The following is a 15,050-nucleotide window of genomic DNA, read 5'->3' as shown; positions in this document are numbered from 1 at the left end:
AGAGAGTCAGTCTCCGCGAGTCGGGGGCGGCTCCACCCGGGGGTCCGTGCCCCTTTTTGCGGACATCCAGTCAAGGATTCTGTCGAGTCAACTTCTTCTCCAACGGAAGTTCCTGGCCAACTCGCAATGGAGTGAACCCTTCCTTCACCCGTCCCCAGTCTCGAACTGTCCAATCCAACGAGCCGACAGTATTGGGATGTGCAGTCATTCCGAGTGGTCGATTCGGGGCGGGGCTGCAGGGGGGCCATCCCCGGCTGACCCCTCGGACGAAATAGCTGCAATGGGCATAGCCATTCTTTCCTTTAGTCCAACTCAGCCGAATGAGCAACTAAACAAGTAAAAGCATCCTATGCAGTGGATGCACGACGAAACCCTCCACGCTTGCAGGCTTTTCCTGCGGGGACGGCTCGAATTGTGCTCTCACCGAAACTACGTAGGTTTACCTCCACTGATATTCCGGCTGATAACGCATCCCCGGTTGCTAATCTACAGAGACAGCCTTAATTCTCCGGCGGACAGCATGCTGGCATGTGAGGTATAAAACAGAGTACAACCCGGGTCTAGATTCCTCGGTCATCTCCAGCAATCCTCAAGCACTCTCACTCGTGCCTGTCTTTCTTTCTTTGGGGAACAATTCTGTCTTGCTTGTCAGCTACGTGATTCCCACGCCAGTCAATCAAAATGTGGTCATTTTCCTCCCAGTCCCTCATGGCTGCTACAGCCCTCCTAGCCTCAATGCCTTCAGCCCTGGCGACCTCGGCAGCCTGCAATTCCAGCGCCCTCAACACCACCTTGGGCCTTTACCCGATCACAGTGGCGAATACCACGGTTTTCGATGTCGCCAAGGCCACTAATCGTGGTGTCTGCGACATCGGCCGTTACAACCTGATGGCCGATGTGACGATCATTCCCAACGTGGGCCAAACCTTGGTTATCCCGCCTGAGGTCTGCGATCCCGATAATGAGACCTGTCTTCTGGCCAACATCACCCGCACCAAAACCTGCATCAACGGTGGGCCTCGTCTCTACTACACCGTGAACGGAGATACGCTGGACATCGTCGCACAGCGATTGAATATCACCACAGCGTCCCTCATGAGTGATGACACGGCCTATACGGCCGATGAGGTCCTCGCACCGGGCCAGTTCCTCAAGGTGCCATTGTGCTCTCCGAGTGAGTGCACGATGAAGCCTTTCACACTGGAATTTGGAGTATACAAGGACATTGCGGACGAGTATGACACCACAGTGGGACAGATCATGATGCTCAGTCCGACCTACAACTATAGTACGGCGCTTTTGGATGGAAAGGGCCGTCCGTCGTTGGATCTTCCGTTTAACTGTACCGCGACATCGACTAACATCACCGTGTTGTCGTGAGGGGATGGTACTTAGCATGATGGGTGTGCCTGCTCGGAATACTATCTTACTGTACTATGTAAAGACTAAATTTACACCGCTCCAATACTACAATTGTTCTACTCCGTATTGTATAGTTCGTGTCTGAATCGGATCTAGACGTATGACATAATCCGTACCTGGCTAACCCAAAGAGGCATATCAATCGAATCTGATCTCCGCCCCGAATCTTTCTTTGCTTCGCCTTCTTCGTCTCCATCCTTCATTCTCTCCATTTATCCCTCCATTTCATCCATTTCATCCATTCATCTCTCCATTGTACATACCACCACCACCACAATGTCAGATCCTCCTCACACCACCATTCCCCTTCACCACCTCCCTTCCTCCATCGCTTACAATGCCGCGACCACCACCGCCCTTGAATCCCGCCTCGACACCACCTCCGACGAGGAATCCCATCCACCCCCGCGTTACACCCCGGAAAACGACCCCTTCCAATTGGCCTCGAAGCTAAAATCCCCGGAAGAGATCGCACAGATGCAACCCCAAGCCAACATTTCCCGCAAACGTAACACCACCAGCTGCCTCCCCCACACCGCCAACCCCCGCAAAGCACTCGCCTCCTCCCTCGCCTCCAAAGAACTACAATCCTTCTACGAGTCCCAAAACGAAAACATCCAACGCATGCTCAAACCCGTCGAAGAACACGTCCGCGACGCCCGCGAAACCAACAGCAGCAACCAACTCAAATACAAAATCGCCGTCTGGGGCTCCTTCGCCGCCAATGTCCTCCTCTGCATCCTTCAACTCTACGGCGCCATCTCCTCCAGCTCCCTCTCCCTCTACACCACCATGGCCGACGCCGTCTTCGACCCCCTCTCCAACATCACCCTCCTTCTCTCCAATAAGGCCGTCAACCGCGTCGACCCCCGCAAATTCCCCGCCGGAAAAGCCCGCATCGAAACAGCCGGAAACATCTGCTTCTGTTTCCTCATGACGGCTGTCTCTTTCATCCTGATCGCGTTCTCGGTCCGTGAACTCGCCGAAGGGTCCACCTCCGAAACAGGCTCCTTCCACCTTCCCTCCGTCGTCGCCGTCATCGTGGCCTTTTGTACCAAGTTCGCTCTCTTCGTGTATTGCTTCGCGCTCAGACATCAGTACTCCCAGGTCCTTATCCTATGGGAAGACCACCGCAATGACCTCTTCATCAACGGATTCGGTATCTTGACTAGCGTAGGCGGTGGAAAGTTGCGCTGGTGGATAGATCCCGCTGGCGCGATCGTCCTCTCCGTCCTCGTTAGTTGTCTGTGGTTGTTTAGTGCCTATCGCGAATTTCAGCTGCTTATTGGTGTCACGGCCGATACCAAAATGCAGCAGCTGATTACGTATATATGTATTCCTCCCTCCCTCCCTCTTCTTCATCCCCTTACTCCCCCCATTTGCTACCACGAACAAATTCTAATGATATATACTATGAAATACAGCAATGACCCACTCCCCCCTCATCACCGCCATCGATACCGTCCGCGCTTACACCTCTGGCCCCCGACTCGTCGTCGAAGTAGACATCGTCATGGACCCGAATGATTCTCTGCGTGCGACGCATGATGTTGCGGAGGAATTGCAGATGAAGTTGGAGTCGTTGCCGGATGTGGAGCGCGCGTATGTGCATGTGGATTATGAGACGACGCATAAGCCGGAGCATTTTTTGAAGAAGGAGTTGTAGGGAGATTGCTTTGCTTTTGCTTCTGCTCTTGGGAGTGATGGTGTGGAGGGGTTGGGGTGGAGGTGGAGGTGGAAGGGTATGTAGGTCGTATATATATGGAGTGGTTTGTTAGTTATGTGGTTTGAATGGGGATGGGGGAGGGCGGTTGGTTGGTTGGTTGGTTGGTTATTTGTGGCTTACGCATTAGTATCTATTGCTTTGAGAGTATGGATACAGACATGAACATAAACATGAACATGAACATAGAATAGATCGTGAATAGTATATACATAATACATAGGTTTGATTACAGGAATTGTTATTATTATCGATATTATAATCAAGAACTGAACCATTATTTCAATCGTAGTCATAGATGGGCAATCAAATAAAACCGGGGGGGGAACAACCTATGCCGTCTCCTCGGCCTCACAGCCCGAGATCGTGATAGTGACTGTGCTGAAGATTGTAGAGGTAGCTTCTTCTTCTTCTTCTTCACTGCCCACACTCACATCCACAGCAGTAACTGAGATACCAGTAGGGACTGGACGAGATTTATTCTCTTCTGTCAGAGTAGACACCTGAGTTTTAGTCACGGGACAGATAGTAGTAGAGACGAAGATAGTCTCGGTGGTCAGGTACGTGGTCTTCGAACGAGCGGGGCAATCAGTGACGGTAGAAGGGCAAGCAGTGATGGTCGCGGTCCGGGTGCTGAAGATAGTTGAGGTGGTGTACTTGTCCACGATGGTGGCAGATGGCTCCTCTGGGAAGAGAGTGGGTTGAGGGATACCCGTCGTGGTGGTTTCGGTAGTCAAGGGACAAACTGTTGTTGAGAGGACTAGGGTTTCGGTGGTGAGAAAGGTAGTTCTTTCGGTGGCGGGACAGTTGGTGATGCTGGAGGGGCAGGCGGTGATGGTTGCGGTCCGGGTGGTGAGGATTGTTGAGGTGGTGAAACCGTCAGCTGCTGGGGTGGTTGTTGTGCCGGTGGATGCGGGGGATGGAGTAGAAGAGGTTGGATGGGATCCCTCGATGATTGTAGATGGGTTGTTGGGGAGGATGGTGTTCACTCTGGACGAGCTCGATCCGGGGGATGAGATCAATGAGGGTCGGGCTGATCTTGAGTATGAAACCGCGGGAGCAGAGCTGCTGGTATGGGGTTGGACAGGTGATGAGACTGAGATGGCGCTGGAGGATCGGATGGGTTGAGATGAAGCGGGTGACGGGCGGTTCGCGATAGAGCTGGAGGACGAACGAATGAGGGGAGTGGACGATGAGCCTGGCTTGGGGGAAGAGGCAGCAGGTGACACTCTCACACTGGAGCTGGAAGCCACCGGAGGTCTAGAGCTGGAGGAACGAGAGATGAAAATTGGAGAAGAGGAAGGAATCAGAGACGAGGAAGGAATCGAAGACGACGAACGGATCGGAGCCAAGGAAGGGATTGAGGAAGAAGGAATCGAAGATGAGAAGAGCGGTGCAGAACTAGCGGAAAGCAAAGTAGTCGCCAGCTTGGGGCTTGAAGTCACCACCGACGAAGAGAATACTGGCGATGGAGTAGACGAGGCCGCTGCAGAGGAGACTGGGCTACTCGACGGAGTGGAAGAAACTGTTGCAGACACAGCACTGCTCGAAAGAGTGACGACATAAGTAGTAAAGACCTCACTGGTCAGATACTGAGTGGAATAGTCGGTTTCGATGGAAGTAATCGGCCCATAGCAAGGGTTGGTGGTGTAGGATGTGAGGGCCTGGTAGCCCGAAGCGGACACCACCGAGTTGGAGTCAGCCCACAGATAGTAGCAGGTACTCAAGGCTGGCACGTAGTTGACGGCATTGCACATGCCGTTAAAGATGGAGCAGTATACGTGACAGCCGTTGATGTTGGATTGCCGTCCATACACGGCCATGACAGCTCGAGTGGTGCCGCCACTGATGGAGGCATCGGTACAGTATTCACGCCAATACTTGCCGGCGCTGGACCAAACATAGTCGGAGCATTGAGAGTTAGAGCCGAGTGCGGTCGTACCAGGAGTACAGGTCGCCCCTGTGGTGACCACTGCAGAGGTACTGGTGACAACGGTGGTGATGGTGGTGGTGGAGGATGCAGTAATCGTCGCAACCGACTCGCCGGCAGCACTGGCCCCGGGCAGAGGGATCGTCGCTGTCAGAGCTGTTGGTACCAGGGCCGATAGGAGAACGAGTCCTCCGGTGACTGACAAGTGCATTGTGGCGAGAATTGAAGGAATGAGTGATTGCTTTCTTGAGGGAGGAAAGGAAAGAAGAGCCGTAGGCTAAAATCAAGAAAGCACCAACATAAAAGAGAGACAGAATGTAAAGAGTGCTCAGGCAGTTCACCACATAGCCGGACAGGGACAGACTCAAAGAGACCCTGGACGGTGACATTGAACTTATACCTGATCGACGGCAGCGTGCCTGACAATGGCGTCGGCAAGAATCACCTCCAAGGCAGTGGGAAGACTCCACCTGTCGCTGATTAGGTTTAGTGGGAAAACTCCGGGCAGCCACAGCCTATCGATTCTAGATCCTGTAGGGACTATCGAGACTATCGAGGCTAACGGTGGACCTGCGTTGGACTGAGGCTTCAGTTGGCTGCCGATTGGGAAATTCATACCGACATACCGACATCCGTGGTGGAGGGTGGCGAAGGGGTTGACCATTGCCTCCCATAATGACTACAGCCGGATGGGCATTTTGGCGTTGCATCTGTCCTTGCTCTTCGCTTCTTTATTCTCCTTTTGATTATGATATGGGTGCATGTTCGTCGTGGAGCCGAAGGTGGAAGCGCTAAGAGGGCTAGCCTTCTTGCCCTAGTCGACAGAAACTTCCTTGATTTCCCCTATCTATAACCTTCGTACAGGTAGACACTACTGACCTGTCAGCCGCCATAAGGAAATCTATCGCACTATAGGTACTCCAGGTTCCATAATTACGAGATTCCAAATCATATCTTTCACCTAGTCTTACCAGAAGACAGTTCCTGACCCTGCGCTCAGCGTAAGATAGATGGAGTCTAGACTATACCGAAAGAGACCTGGATTGTGAGCCGGTGACAAGTATAAGCAGTTCGACAAGGTTTCCAACGTACCTTAACCTCTAAATCCAGTCACACCCAAGCACCTACTAAGAACGTATATACAAGCAAATCATCAAGCTATGAAATATCCAATTAACTACGCAGTAGAGGTATCACAACGGTATCGATACGTCAAACAATAATCGTCATGAAACAAACAGGCCGGGTCGGGTATCTAAGGTGCCCCGGGCTCACGCCATCAGAAATGCTGCACCGGTCGCTGCTGCTGATGGCCCTCCGCCCACCAGTCGGCGGATGAGCCCTCCCCGCGAGGATTGTCCCCATGCACCGGGGGAGTGGCAGTCCCGCTGCTATCAGCAAACGGGTTCTGCACTTGGAAGTCCTCCGAGCGGTACTCGTACCGCCCGGCCCCGTTGCTGTAGGAGCGCGGGAGAGTCGGGGCCACCGGGGCCGTCGAGGAGCCCGAGGACAGACTCTGCGTGTCCCGGGGCGGGACCGGTGGTGCTTGGGGCAGTGGTGGTTGCACGGAGCCAGAGGCCGAGGCCTGACTGGACGATGCAGGTGACTGACTGCCCGATTGCCCCTGGGCCCGGCGCGCCTGGAGCAGCGCATGCTGGTGCTTCGACAGGGCTACAGACAATTCATCATTCGTTTCGATCAACGTGACCAGTGTATCCTCATCGGGGGTAGGGTTCGTCGAGTGGATGTAGTTCTGGACGGCGCGGGAGGCCGTGCGACATCGGTCGGAGAATTCTTTGATGAGTTCGTTCTCGAGCATCTCCGCCGGGGGTGTCGATTGGACGAACTGGATGAGTAGCTTCGCAGACGTTTTGGCCTCGGAGATGCGCGCGGAGAGTTCTTCGGGCGATGGCAAAGAGCCGTTCTGGTTAGGGGCATTGAAGTAGTTCGGGGTTTGTCGGTATGGCTGCACCAAGGGTTGCGCCCAACCGGGCTGCATCAAAAACGAAGTTAGCATTGCAGAGGTTGGGGAGCAGACAACGGTTCACGTACAGTAGCACCCGTCCTGATGCTCGACTTGCCCTTCTCTTTGCTCCACATCCCCAAAAGCAGCTTGAGATCCTCATCCCATGACCGCTCCAGTTCCAGAGCATCCAAAGTTTCCCGCAAAAAGTTGTGTACGTTCGCATCTTTCCCTTGACGAAGCAGATCCTTCACCGTGGTCACGAATGTCGCATCGATATTGCGCGAGAATGTGTGTCCCGGGTTGTCGATGAGGATGCGAATAAGCATGATCGCATTGTACTGCACATTGCTCGGGGTTCTGTTCGGGTCGGACAGCAATTTGCGAATGCGCGAGGCCGCTTCTCGAGCTGCGTTGGGGCTGGACTCGGCGCTTTCGACGATGCCGGGGAGGTGGACAAACTCATTCCCATGCTGGACATGTCATGGTGAGTATGGTCGCATATAAGAGAAAGGATTCGGACGGGAACGTGGCGATCAAGGGAAGAGGGAGACCTACGGTGCTGTTCGGGCCGCCCGATTCACAGAACGCAGCCTATACACAGTGAAGACGGTCAGTCAGATCACTCAATAAACAATTCTGAGTCCACACGAACCACTTCTCTCTGAACGATGCCTTCCGGCGAGTCCTCGGGGTACGAGGGGCTGTCGCGCACCGGACCTGTTCCTGCGTGAGCGTTGATACCGTCGCATTGCCGATCGGCCGCGGGGGAAGACTCACTGGAGCGCCTGCTAAAGGAATTGAAGATGCGTTTCATGGTTGCTATACCAACCCGACCTCTACAGTGAAAGAATAGAGCCAAAACCTGAGCGTAAAAATGGGGTGGGGAGAAATACGAAAGAAAAGGGATGTGAGACTAAGCTAAGATCTGGAATTAGGCGCCGCGGGGAGAAAAGCAGCGCGCGGGCTAGTCAAGAATCGCTCATCTGCCAACCCCCGAAACCTTCTGTGTTTGATGTCAGTCAACTCGACCGATCCGGTGGCAAGGCGCTTTGTCGACGACACGCAAGCATGTCCTGGGCACTCTTGGGACGATCCAAACTTGACGTTGTCTAGATAGGAAGGGAGTGGAGGAACAGCTGTGTTTCCACTCAATCTGGGCCGCGCCGTGTGAATCCTGATGCCTGCCTGCTTGCTGCCTACCAAGACTCTCTGATGCACGTCCGCTCCGTCAGCGCGACCAACAGGACGCTACTACGTATGCAGGTCGGCCTCGACTCAGGTTAAGCATACATTCCCGTCGTCATGGGCATGCGAATGCCTTGTGTGGAGGGTGGCATTGGAGGGGACCAGCGCGGGAAGCTCCTGGGGTTGGAGCCAGTGACGGTGACAGTGACACAGCCACGCTTGGCTGGCCAGACAACTCTCCGCTCTGGCCGGCCATCTGCAACCTGCTGACGGCGGTTTGGGGGATGCCTGTTCGCTCGCTGCAACCTTCAGATCAGAGAGGGTCGAGCTGTGGCGCAGTTACAGGAGCACAGCGTAGGGCCGATTACAGAGGCCTATTACGAGCACGTAAAGTAGCCAATTTCTACGTGGACCCAGAATCCTCCTCCATTTTTTAAACTTCATGAAAGAAAAATGAATTCCGTATCCCATCATGGATTAACGCTCAAAGTGTCCTGAAGTATGAGAATGTCCGAAGCCGCCGTCCCGACGCACGCCATCCATCCACGAGGAAGAGATTCCCTGGACCCGTTGCCCCAGTCCATGGCTGGACTGGCAGAATGGAATGATCTAGACGAACCAAATCTCCGGGGAACGAGAGCAATGTCTAGATACGCCTCGGATATAGCATAGTAGGGCCATCGTCATCCGTCTCGCCGGGTGGTTTCGAATTTTTTCCATTTGTCAAAAAAGTAATAATTTCTTTTGTATTCCTTCCGTGACCAGGTATTGGATCCGTACAACAGCAAACTCCGGCATTCCCATTCAGATTCTGACCACTTCACTTCCCCCGACACCCACCGACCGCTTATGCCTCGATGAGGGCACGGCGGAGCTGGGCACCACGCTGGCGGGAGCTGAGGCGGGCCGCCTCGACGACGGGACCCTTCTGGACGACCTCCTCACCCTCGGTAAGGATGAGCTCGATGTGGCAGGGGTTGGTCATGTAAGGGTTGATCTATCGATGGTCAGTTGGCGGGCGGGAGATATTCGGGGTTTCGTATCAACATACACGACCGTGGGCACGGTAGGTGCGTCTGCGGCCCTTGGGAGCCTGGTTGACCTGGATGTGCTTGACAACGAGGTTGCCGGTGTCGAGACCCTTGGTGTCGGCATTGGCCTCAGCGTTCTTCAGGAGGTCGAGCAGGAACTCGGCGGACTTGACGGGCCAGCGGGCCTTGCTGACACCCCACTGCTTGCCTATAAAGAAGACGGTCAGCGTCTTCGTCGTGGAACACACGGTTTTGTCACATCCTCCAAAACATATCCCTCCCAATGCTTTCCCCATCATTCTGATCCAATCTCCCATGGTTCAATTCCCATCCATCACATCGCATTCATTCCGTAGTATCCTCCGAAGGGAAAAAAACACATCGACTCACCCTGAGCGCAGCGACCGGTGCTGCCAGCGTACCGACGCATGGGGACGGCCTCAGCCTTCTCGGTGACGTTGGTGAGGAAGGTAAGGGCGCGCTGGAGCTTCATGCCGTTGATGGCCTGGGCGGTCTCGCGGGTGTTCTTGAAGCTGACACGCAGGTAAGAGCCCCGGGCGCGGGCGCTCTTAGCGGCCGGAATGTCCTGAGCAGCGTAACGGACCTGATGACGAAAAAAATCCCATCAGCAAGACCATTCAAACCAGTTCCAGTGTATTCCAAGCACAATCCATAGCAGCAGCGGTGGTGGTCATGGCAGGGTCGAAAAGTTCGATATAGGCCCAACGGCCAAATTGGGGGCACGCAGGATCGAAAGAATTCCGGTACAACGAAGGGTTGGGCATTTTGACAGCGTTTTTCTTCAGGATGTTCCTGGTCCTCCCATTCCACCGACAGCAGCAAACGCGAATATAGCACTCACCATCTTGATGTGGTTGCCGAGCGGGTGGTCCTCGATGTCGGGTGAGAAGATTTGTCGCTTTTCTGTCGTCGGCCGCTGGAACTTGAGATCGCGAGGCTCGCTCGTTGTGGTGCGCTTTTTCGCTCTTGGCGCCCGCCTAGGGTATCGGAGCCCTAACACTAGGCGCCTTGGGGCAGGTGCTAGCCTCACCGCCCGGCAGTATCCGTCTTTAGCTCTCGGTCCGCAGCAACATCAAGTCCATTTGGACGTTGCTCTTCAACGTATTTCAGAGCAGTTACATTGTATGGTTGTCATGGTTTTGCATTCTAGATCATAACGAAGATATTGTTCCATTTCAAGTTTAATTTGCTGTTTTTGCTGTCTGACTTTTCCTGCAATCCTAAATTTAACCTGTTCTAGTAAGGCCGACGCTAACCCTTTTGGGATTCTTCCAGACCAACCGGACATGCTGATCGATCATGGACCAACTGGCTAGTGCTTTCCGATACACCTTGCATCCCTACTACTCCGTACAAATCCGGTATATGGGTCTCAATGAAGCATAAGATGACATGTTCATCTTCTCCATTGAATGAAGTACGGGACTGATACTTACTTGCCGATAATAGAGGCGACACAGCCTTTTCGACAAAGTTCTATATCACATCACTCCATATCTCTATATATCCCCGTGGCGAGGCGATGCTGCACCATGACATAATCTCTCCCAGCTCACCGTCGGCTATCAACCCTCGGCTTCAAATCCCGATGCGGAGAACACCCGTTTCCCCCACGTTTGATATGGCTGATATATCAGCCCAAAACATAATTGCACCGCGATCTAGAACCTGGGGAATCGATTTCTACCATCGCAACTTCAAAGATTCGCCTGATGCTCATCATGCTTGGCTGTCCCAGGCTTCGACTCAAATTACTATATCACCCTGCGTCAAGATCATGCATGTGGAAGCAGGGCTAGTACTAGATATTCAAGACATCAAGTAACCAAACTGCTGTTGTAGGTGACTGCGCCGGTCAGCCCTCTTGTGTACAAAGAACACATTTTCGGCTGAATGTCGCTTCAAGTGTCGGTCATGACTAGAGATCTAGTAGCCACTGGCATCCTGCTAGCAACACTTGTACCCCGGTAGGTAATACCACAAGATCGCAGAGTTATTAGCAGCCTTTCCAGGCGCTCTCAGAGATTGCCTAAGCACTAGGCGCCATGCGTGTATTAGAGGCACCAGCTTCGACACCGCTGTACTCAGTGAAGTGCCCAGAAAAATCTTCGCATGCTGGCCATTCCGCTTCGCATAGAAGCATTTGGCGTGGCCGAGAAATATCATGTCCAGGTGGGCGCAATCAGCCACGCACTTAGTTTAGCTGGCCAGGTTTTTGATACCCATCAGCTAGGGTAATAGATTCACCATAAAGCCAACGACATACCAAAAAGGATGGCAAGTTGTACAACTGGACGTTGATGAGACTGAGGTGTGGCTTCAGATCGGTTTTATTCCGGCAACCCCCACAGCCCCGCACCCGCCGTGGGGAGAAAATGGGGGCATCACCAGCCATTTTTCTTATCATTCGTATAGACCAAAAAACGAATTGCGTCAACTTCCCATTCGGAAGATAAGAGCAGTTCATCTAAGTCACCTTCACGGAAAGACCTGCAGAATTCAGAAGAGAAGGTTACTGCTCATGTCACCCGACCAGGTGGGGACCTGCCATGACTGGGCTCGGTCTTGCCCCGCTTGAAAAAGGTCCTGGTTCTGGAACGTATCCAAGGCTAATGTGTTGGCTCCGGAGATTTGATCCCCAGAGACGTAGTCCCCAACAGCTTCGAGATCTAGCCATGAGAAATCGTTTGCGGGACTGAAGTGCACGTAGCTACTTTGGTCGGACATGTGATGTGATAAGGCACTGTTGTTCTGCATCAAGCCATCGCTACTCTGGTGTGTACCGGCTGGTGATGTTGGTGGCATCGACTTTTGCTTCCAAAGAAGTTCGAGAAGCCGTGAGTATCGCGAGCCAATATCATCCGTTCCGGCACTTGCTCGCTTGAGGACTTCTGTGGTCCGAGTAACAAGGTCTCGCACCTTCATTTCCTCTAAATGAGACATGACCCCGAATGAGCGTGCCTAAAGAGTACGGTCAGCTCTCGGAATATAGAAACAGAATAGATGGCGGTGCCTACCTTGTATAGGAACACGGCTGCATAGATGCCATACAGGTAAAACCTAAGCGGCATGAAATGAAGATGCTTCTCCGGATGAACCACGTCAACAAGGATCGTGAGGTAGGCCTTTGCAGCATCGATCGATTCATAAATGAACCGAGCATCCTGCATCGAGGCCACGTTGTTGAAGGTTGTGCGCAAATGCTCTCTTTGAGCTTGATCGTCATTCTTCATTCTGGACACCAGCGATTGCGAAATTGCCGCCTGGAAAGCAAATGCATTTGTGTATAACCTCAAGTATTCGTATGACAGCTGCAGGGTCACTTTCATTGACGTCGAGCCTTCGACTGGTCAGTCGCCTGGTGCGAACCTCGGTGGGAGCTGACACTTACATGGCAAAGACCCCCATAACGACTTCCATCGCAGGATTGCAAGGCGAAAATCATCCACGTATTTAACGTAGTCACCCATGAGCATCATCTGGTTACTCGTTCGCATGCCAGAGTAGAGAACATCATGAACATTCCCGTAAAGCTGAGTAAGATCTAAAGTGGCCTGAAAGATCCTAGCATAATCCTCATCGCCATCCTTGGCTGGTTGCAGCGACGGAAAGTCTTGACTGACCAGTCCAGTCATTGGACCCGGTCCGCGAGACCAGAAAGCACGTCCTATACGGACAGATATTAATCGATCCGATACGTAGCAGCTGGTCCATGCCAGCCGCCTCCGAGCTTCCGTTTCCACATCTCCAGAAGAGTCGCCTCGGAATGATGTCCTGTCTAGGCCGAGAAAATAGCCAGATCGCAAGGCGAGCCCAACATGCATCCAGGCAGCTCGATCCTCCTCCCCACGACCCACGCGCTCAATACGCGGGCGAAGCCCTTGGGGTTCCCACTCAGCCAAAATGAGGAGAGCCTCCACGGCCTCTACATCGCAGTCAGCTCCAGCAGCAATCCCAGATATCAGCTCATGCATGTATTTGGAGCAGTACTCGTGGATCTCCGGCCGCTCGATTAAATCTTTCGAAGCAATTGTGAGGACGGCAGTAAGCAGATGCTTCTCATTATTAGCAAATGCATCCAGTGCGCTGCGGTGAAAGTATTTTCGTGGCACCAAAGGAAGGTACGGATGAAAGTATTCAGCATAGCGGGCCACCAACTGCCACACCGTTCCAGGGTCTAATGACCGTGACTGCACTAGCCTGTACGCTTTAATGCCATTATTTGACTGAAATTCGGTTACAGAGCTGGTTTGGAGCGCCGTGTACGACGAAAATCCACCTGCCCTTGTTCCTAAAGCTTCGTTTCCAGTTTCAGGGCTCGGGCCTTCTGTGCTTCTCTTTGCAATGCCAGTCAGGCACTGCCAGGCATCAGAAGGGTTTCGGGGAACGTCTCCAATAGAAGCTGCATCTTCATCGTCGACTGACATTGAAGTTGCAGTCGGTGGATCGGGAGGCAGAAACACAACCGGTCCAGGATAAGAGCTTGACGCCGTTTGACGGTTCTCTGAATTGGACGGGCTTGGTGCCTCGATGACGGAATCCCTCCGTATCGGGGTATTGCTGTCTGGTGTGAAATTCTTGATTTTATTCTTCCGAATCCGGCGTCCTCCTCGGTTGGAGCTGCCCAGAACACACTCACGGTTGTCCCTGATACATCGCTGACATGGCGGGACTCCCGGGCTGCCGCTGCTATCCCTGTGTTACGTTGTGATTAGCCGCGGTAGGAATTTGTGGCCGACAGGGACAAGTAAGGGGTGAATCAAAAAGGCTGGGACAAACGAGACGGTGCCATGGTGGCAATCAAACTTACAGGTCGCATTTGGATTTGCGCTGTCTGCAGTGCAGACATGCTCTGGATACGCGCTTCATCAAATGATCCGAGCGAGCCTTAGCTCTAGACCCCGGGGTCCCCTCGACTTGCGGCGATTGATCTTCTGAGTCCATTGCTGCGTAAAGCGCAATAACCACTTCGGATAATTACTAAGTGACAGCCTGCTAAAGCGACATCTTCAACCCAGCAACGCTGGCTGTCCGACTTTCCAGCGAAACGTGTGAGAAACCTTCCGGGAATCCCGATCTGCAATTATAAAGCAGTAAATAAAGGGAGAGTGTGTCAATTGTCCCTGATGCTAAGAAATATGGTTGGATGCTCTGTCGGTGTGGTGTGAAGGGAAATCTGGGGATGTTCCGGACAGCTCCCATATAATCGTTGGGGTAATTCGAGCTTCCGAAGGGCGCTCGTGGCTTCCCCACACAACTGGCTTTTTAAGGCGCCAGCAAGGCCAGTTGCATGTCCAAACCACACACTAGTCGTCCACCTCGTACTCCAAAGCATCGACTCTGCAGTCGTGAAAAGGGCCAGACACGGGGAGGAGGATTTGGAAAGCTGCAGAATCGTGAACTTTGCGTGTTCGACCCACGGCCAAGGAAGCGAGAGACCGTTCTGGTATTACTCAGCCCATACATACGGGTATTCAGCAGTTAAAACCCGGTCGGTCGGCAAGTCAGGCTCCTATGGGTCAGGGCTGAACAGCCATGGGTCATGATGAGATATTTGAGAATATTTAAATTCGTAGGTATACTGCTTTTGTTGGTTTTATTTGAGGTATCGTTGGAGTGATGGGTGCTAAACTTGAAAATTAAGGTGTTTGAGAGATCCATCCATGAATATATACTCCGTTCTCCAAGCATGCAACAAGCCAGTTTGAGGAACCCATTACCTTCAATTCACCATAGTAGTACTAAAGCCAAATGCAGCTTATACAATCTTCG

General features: G+C 52.9%; 7 protein-coding genes across 7 annotated transcripts; 2 read left to right on the top strand and 5 right to left on the bottom strand.

Moving 5' to 3' along the window:
- Positions 1-708: 708 nt before the first annotated feature.
- Positions 709-1,380, top strand: BO94DRAFT_464518 (uncharacterized protein; the record flags this gene model as incomplete). The annotated part of the gene is made up of 1 exon (XM_025608070.1): positions 709-1,380. The coding sequence occupies one exon, from the start codon at positions 709-711 to the stop codon at positions 1,378-1,380; it is 672 nt and encodes a 223-aa protein (XP_025467995.1).
- A 247-nt stretch (positions 1,381-1,627) lies between these two features.
- Positions 1,628-3,312, top strand: BO94DRAFT_515439 (cation diffusion facilitator family transporter). Its single transcript, XM_025609921.1, has 2 exons — positions 1,628-2,755; positions 2,847-3,312. Exons 1-2 carry the CDS (start codon positions 1,699-1,701, stop codon positions 3,086-3,088), a joined length of 1,299 nt encoding a protein of 432 aa, XP_025467994.1. The 5' UTR covers positions 1,628-1,698; the 3' UTR covers positions 3,089-3,312.
- Positions 3,313-3,420: 108 nt separating this feature from the next.
- Positions 3,421-5,697, bottom strand: BO94DRAFT_534524 (uncharacterized protein). Its single transcript, XM_025611572.1, has one exon. It carries the CDS (start codon positions 5,284-5,286, stop codon positions 3,478-3,480), a length of 1,809 nt encoding a protein of 602 aa, XP_025467993.1. The 5' UTR covers positions 5,287-5,697; the 3' UTR covers positions 3,421-3,477.
- A 190-nt stretch (positions 5,698-5,887) lies between these two features.
- Positions 5,888-8,338, bottom strand: BO94DRAFT_534523 (VHS and GAT domain-containing protein). Its single transcript, XM_025611571.1, has 6 exons — positions 7,819-8,338; positions 7,694-7,758; positions 7,597-7,632; positions 7,128-7,511; positions 6,168-7,068; positions 5,888-6,113 (listed from the first exon to the last, which is right to left on the bottom strand). Exons 1-5 carry the CDS (start codon positions 7,853-7,855, stop codon positions 6,355-6,357), a joined length of 1,236 nt encoding a protein of 411 aa, XP_025467992.1. The 5' UTR covers positions 7,856-8,338; the 3' UTR covers positions 5,888-6,113; positions 6,168-6,354.
- A 735-nt stretch (positions 8,339-9,073) lies between these two features.
- On the bottom strand, positions 9,074-10,566 carry rpl17 (60S ribosomal uL22 domain-containing protein; the record flags this gene model as incomplete). The annotated part of the gene is made up of 6 exons (XM_025613839.1): positions 9,074-9,223; positions 9,278-9,465; positions 9,648-9,861; positions 10,120-10,255; positions 10,309-10,370; positions 10,510-10,566. The coding sequence occupies 6 exons, from the start codon at positions 10,564-10,566 to the stop codon at positions 9,074-9,076; spliced, it is 807 nt and encodes a 268-aa protein (XP_025467991.1).
- Positions 10,567-11,610: 1,044 nt separating this feature from the next.
- On the bottom strand, positions 11,611-14,306 carry BO94DRAFT_46234 (Zn(II)2Cys6 transcription factor). Its single transcript, XM_025607968.1, has 4 exons — positions 14,089-14,306; positions 12,670-13,973; positions 12,296-12,618; positions 11,611-12,239 (listed from the first exon to the last, which is right to left on the bottom strand). The coding sequence occupies exons 1-4, from the start codon at positions 14,220-14,222 to the stop codon at positions 11,778-11,780; spliced, it is 2,223 nt and encodes a 740-aa protein (XP_025467990.1). The 5' UTR covers positions 14,223-14,306; the 3' UTR covers positions 11,611-11,777.
- On the bottom strand, positions 14,179-14,653 carry BO94DRAFT_534520 (uncharacterized protein). The gene has a single exon (XM_025611570.1). It carries the CDS (start codon positions 14,478-14,480, stop codon positions 14,274-14,276), a length of 207 nt encoding a protein of 68 aa, XP_025467989.1. The 5' UTR covers positions 14,481-14,653; the 3' UTR covers positions 14,179-14,273.
- Between the last annotated feature and the right edge of the window lie 397 nt (positions 14,654-15,050).

This window comes from Aspergillus sclerotioniger (assembly GCF_003184525.1).
Source record: "Aspergillus sclerotioniger CBS 115572 chromosome Unknown BO94scaffold_12, whole genome shotgun sequence".
Taxonomy (NCBI): Eukaryota; Fungi; Ascomycota; class Eurotiomycetes; order Eurotiales; family Aspergillaceae; genus Aspergillus; species Aspergillus sclerotioniger.
The sequence above is the reverse complement of the archived record's forward strand: the minus strand, read 5'-3'. Positions and strand labels throughout refer to the sequence as shown.

Bases quoted from the DNA above. Each gene is read 5' to 3' on its own strand.
- BO94DRAFT_515439 (XM_025609921.1), top strand. From the start codon at position 1,699: ATGTCAGATCCTCCTCACACCACCATTCCCCTTCACCACCTCCCTTCC. The intron at 2,756-2,846 runs GTATTCCTCCCT...TATGAAATACAG, and splicing joins GCAGCTGATTACGTATATAT to CAATGACCCACTCCCCCCTC.
- BO94DRAFT_534524 (XM_025611572.1), bottom strand. From the start codon at position 5,286: ATGCACTTGTCAGTCACCGGAGGACTCGTTCTCCTATCGGCCCTGGTA.
- BO94DRAFT_534523 (XM_025611571.1), bottom strand. From the start codon at position 7,855: ATGAAACGCATCTTCAATTCCTTTAGCAGGCGCTCCA. The intron at 7,633-7,693 runs GTTCGTGTGGAC...CACTGTGTATAG, and splicing joins GCATCGTTCAGAGAGAAGTG to GCTGCGTTCTGTGAATCGGG. The intron at 7,069-7,127 runs GTACGTGAACCG...TTTTTGATGCAG, and splicing joins GCATCAGGACGGGTGCTACT to CCCGGTTGGGCGCAACCCTT.
- BO94DRAFT_46234 (XM_025607968.1), bottom strand. From the start codon at position 14,222: ATGGACTCAGAAGATCAATCGCCGCAAGTCGAGGGGACCCCGGGGTCT. The intron at 13,974-14,088 runs GTAAGTTTGATT...AACGTAACACAG, and splicing joins CGCAAATCCAAATGCGACCT to GGATAGCAGCGGCAGCCCGG. The intron at 12,240-12,295 runs GTAGGCACCGCC...CGTACTCTTTAG, and splicing joins CAGCCGTGTTCCTATACAAG to GCACGCTCATTCGGGGTCAT.
- BO94DRAFT_534520 (XM_025611570.1), bottom strand. From the start codon at position 14,480: ATGGGAGCTGTCCGGAACATCCCCAGATTTCCCTTCACACCACACCGA.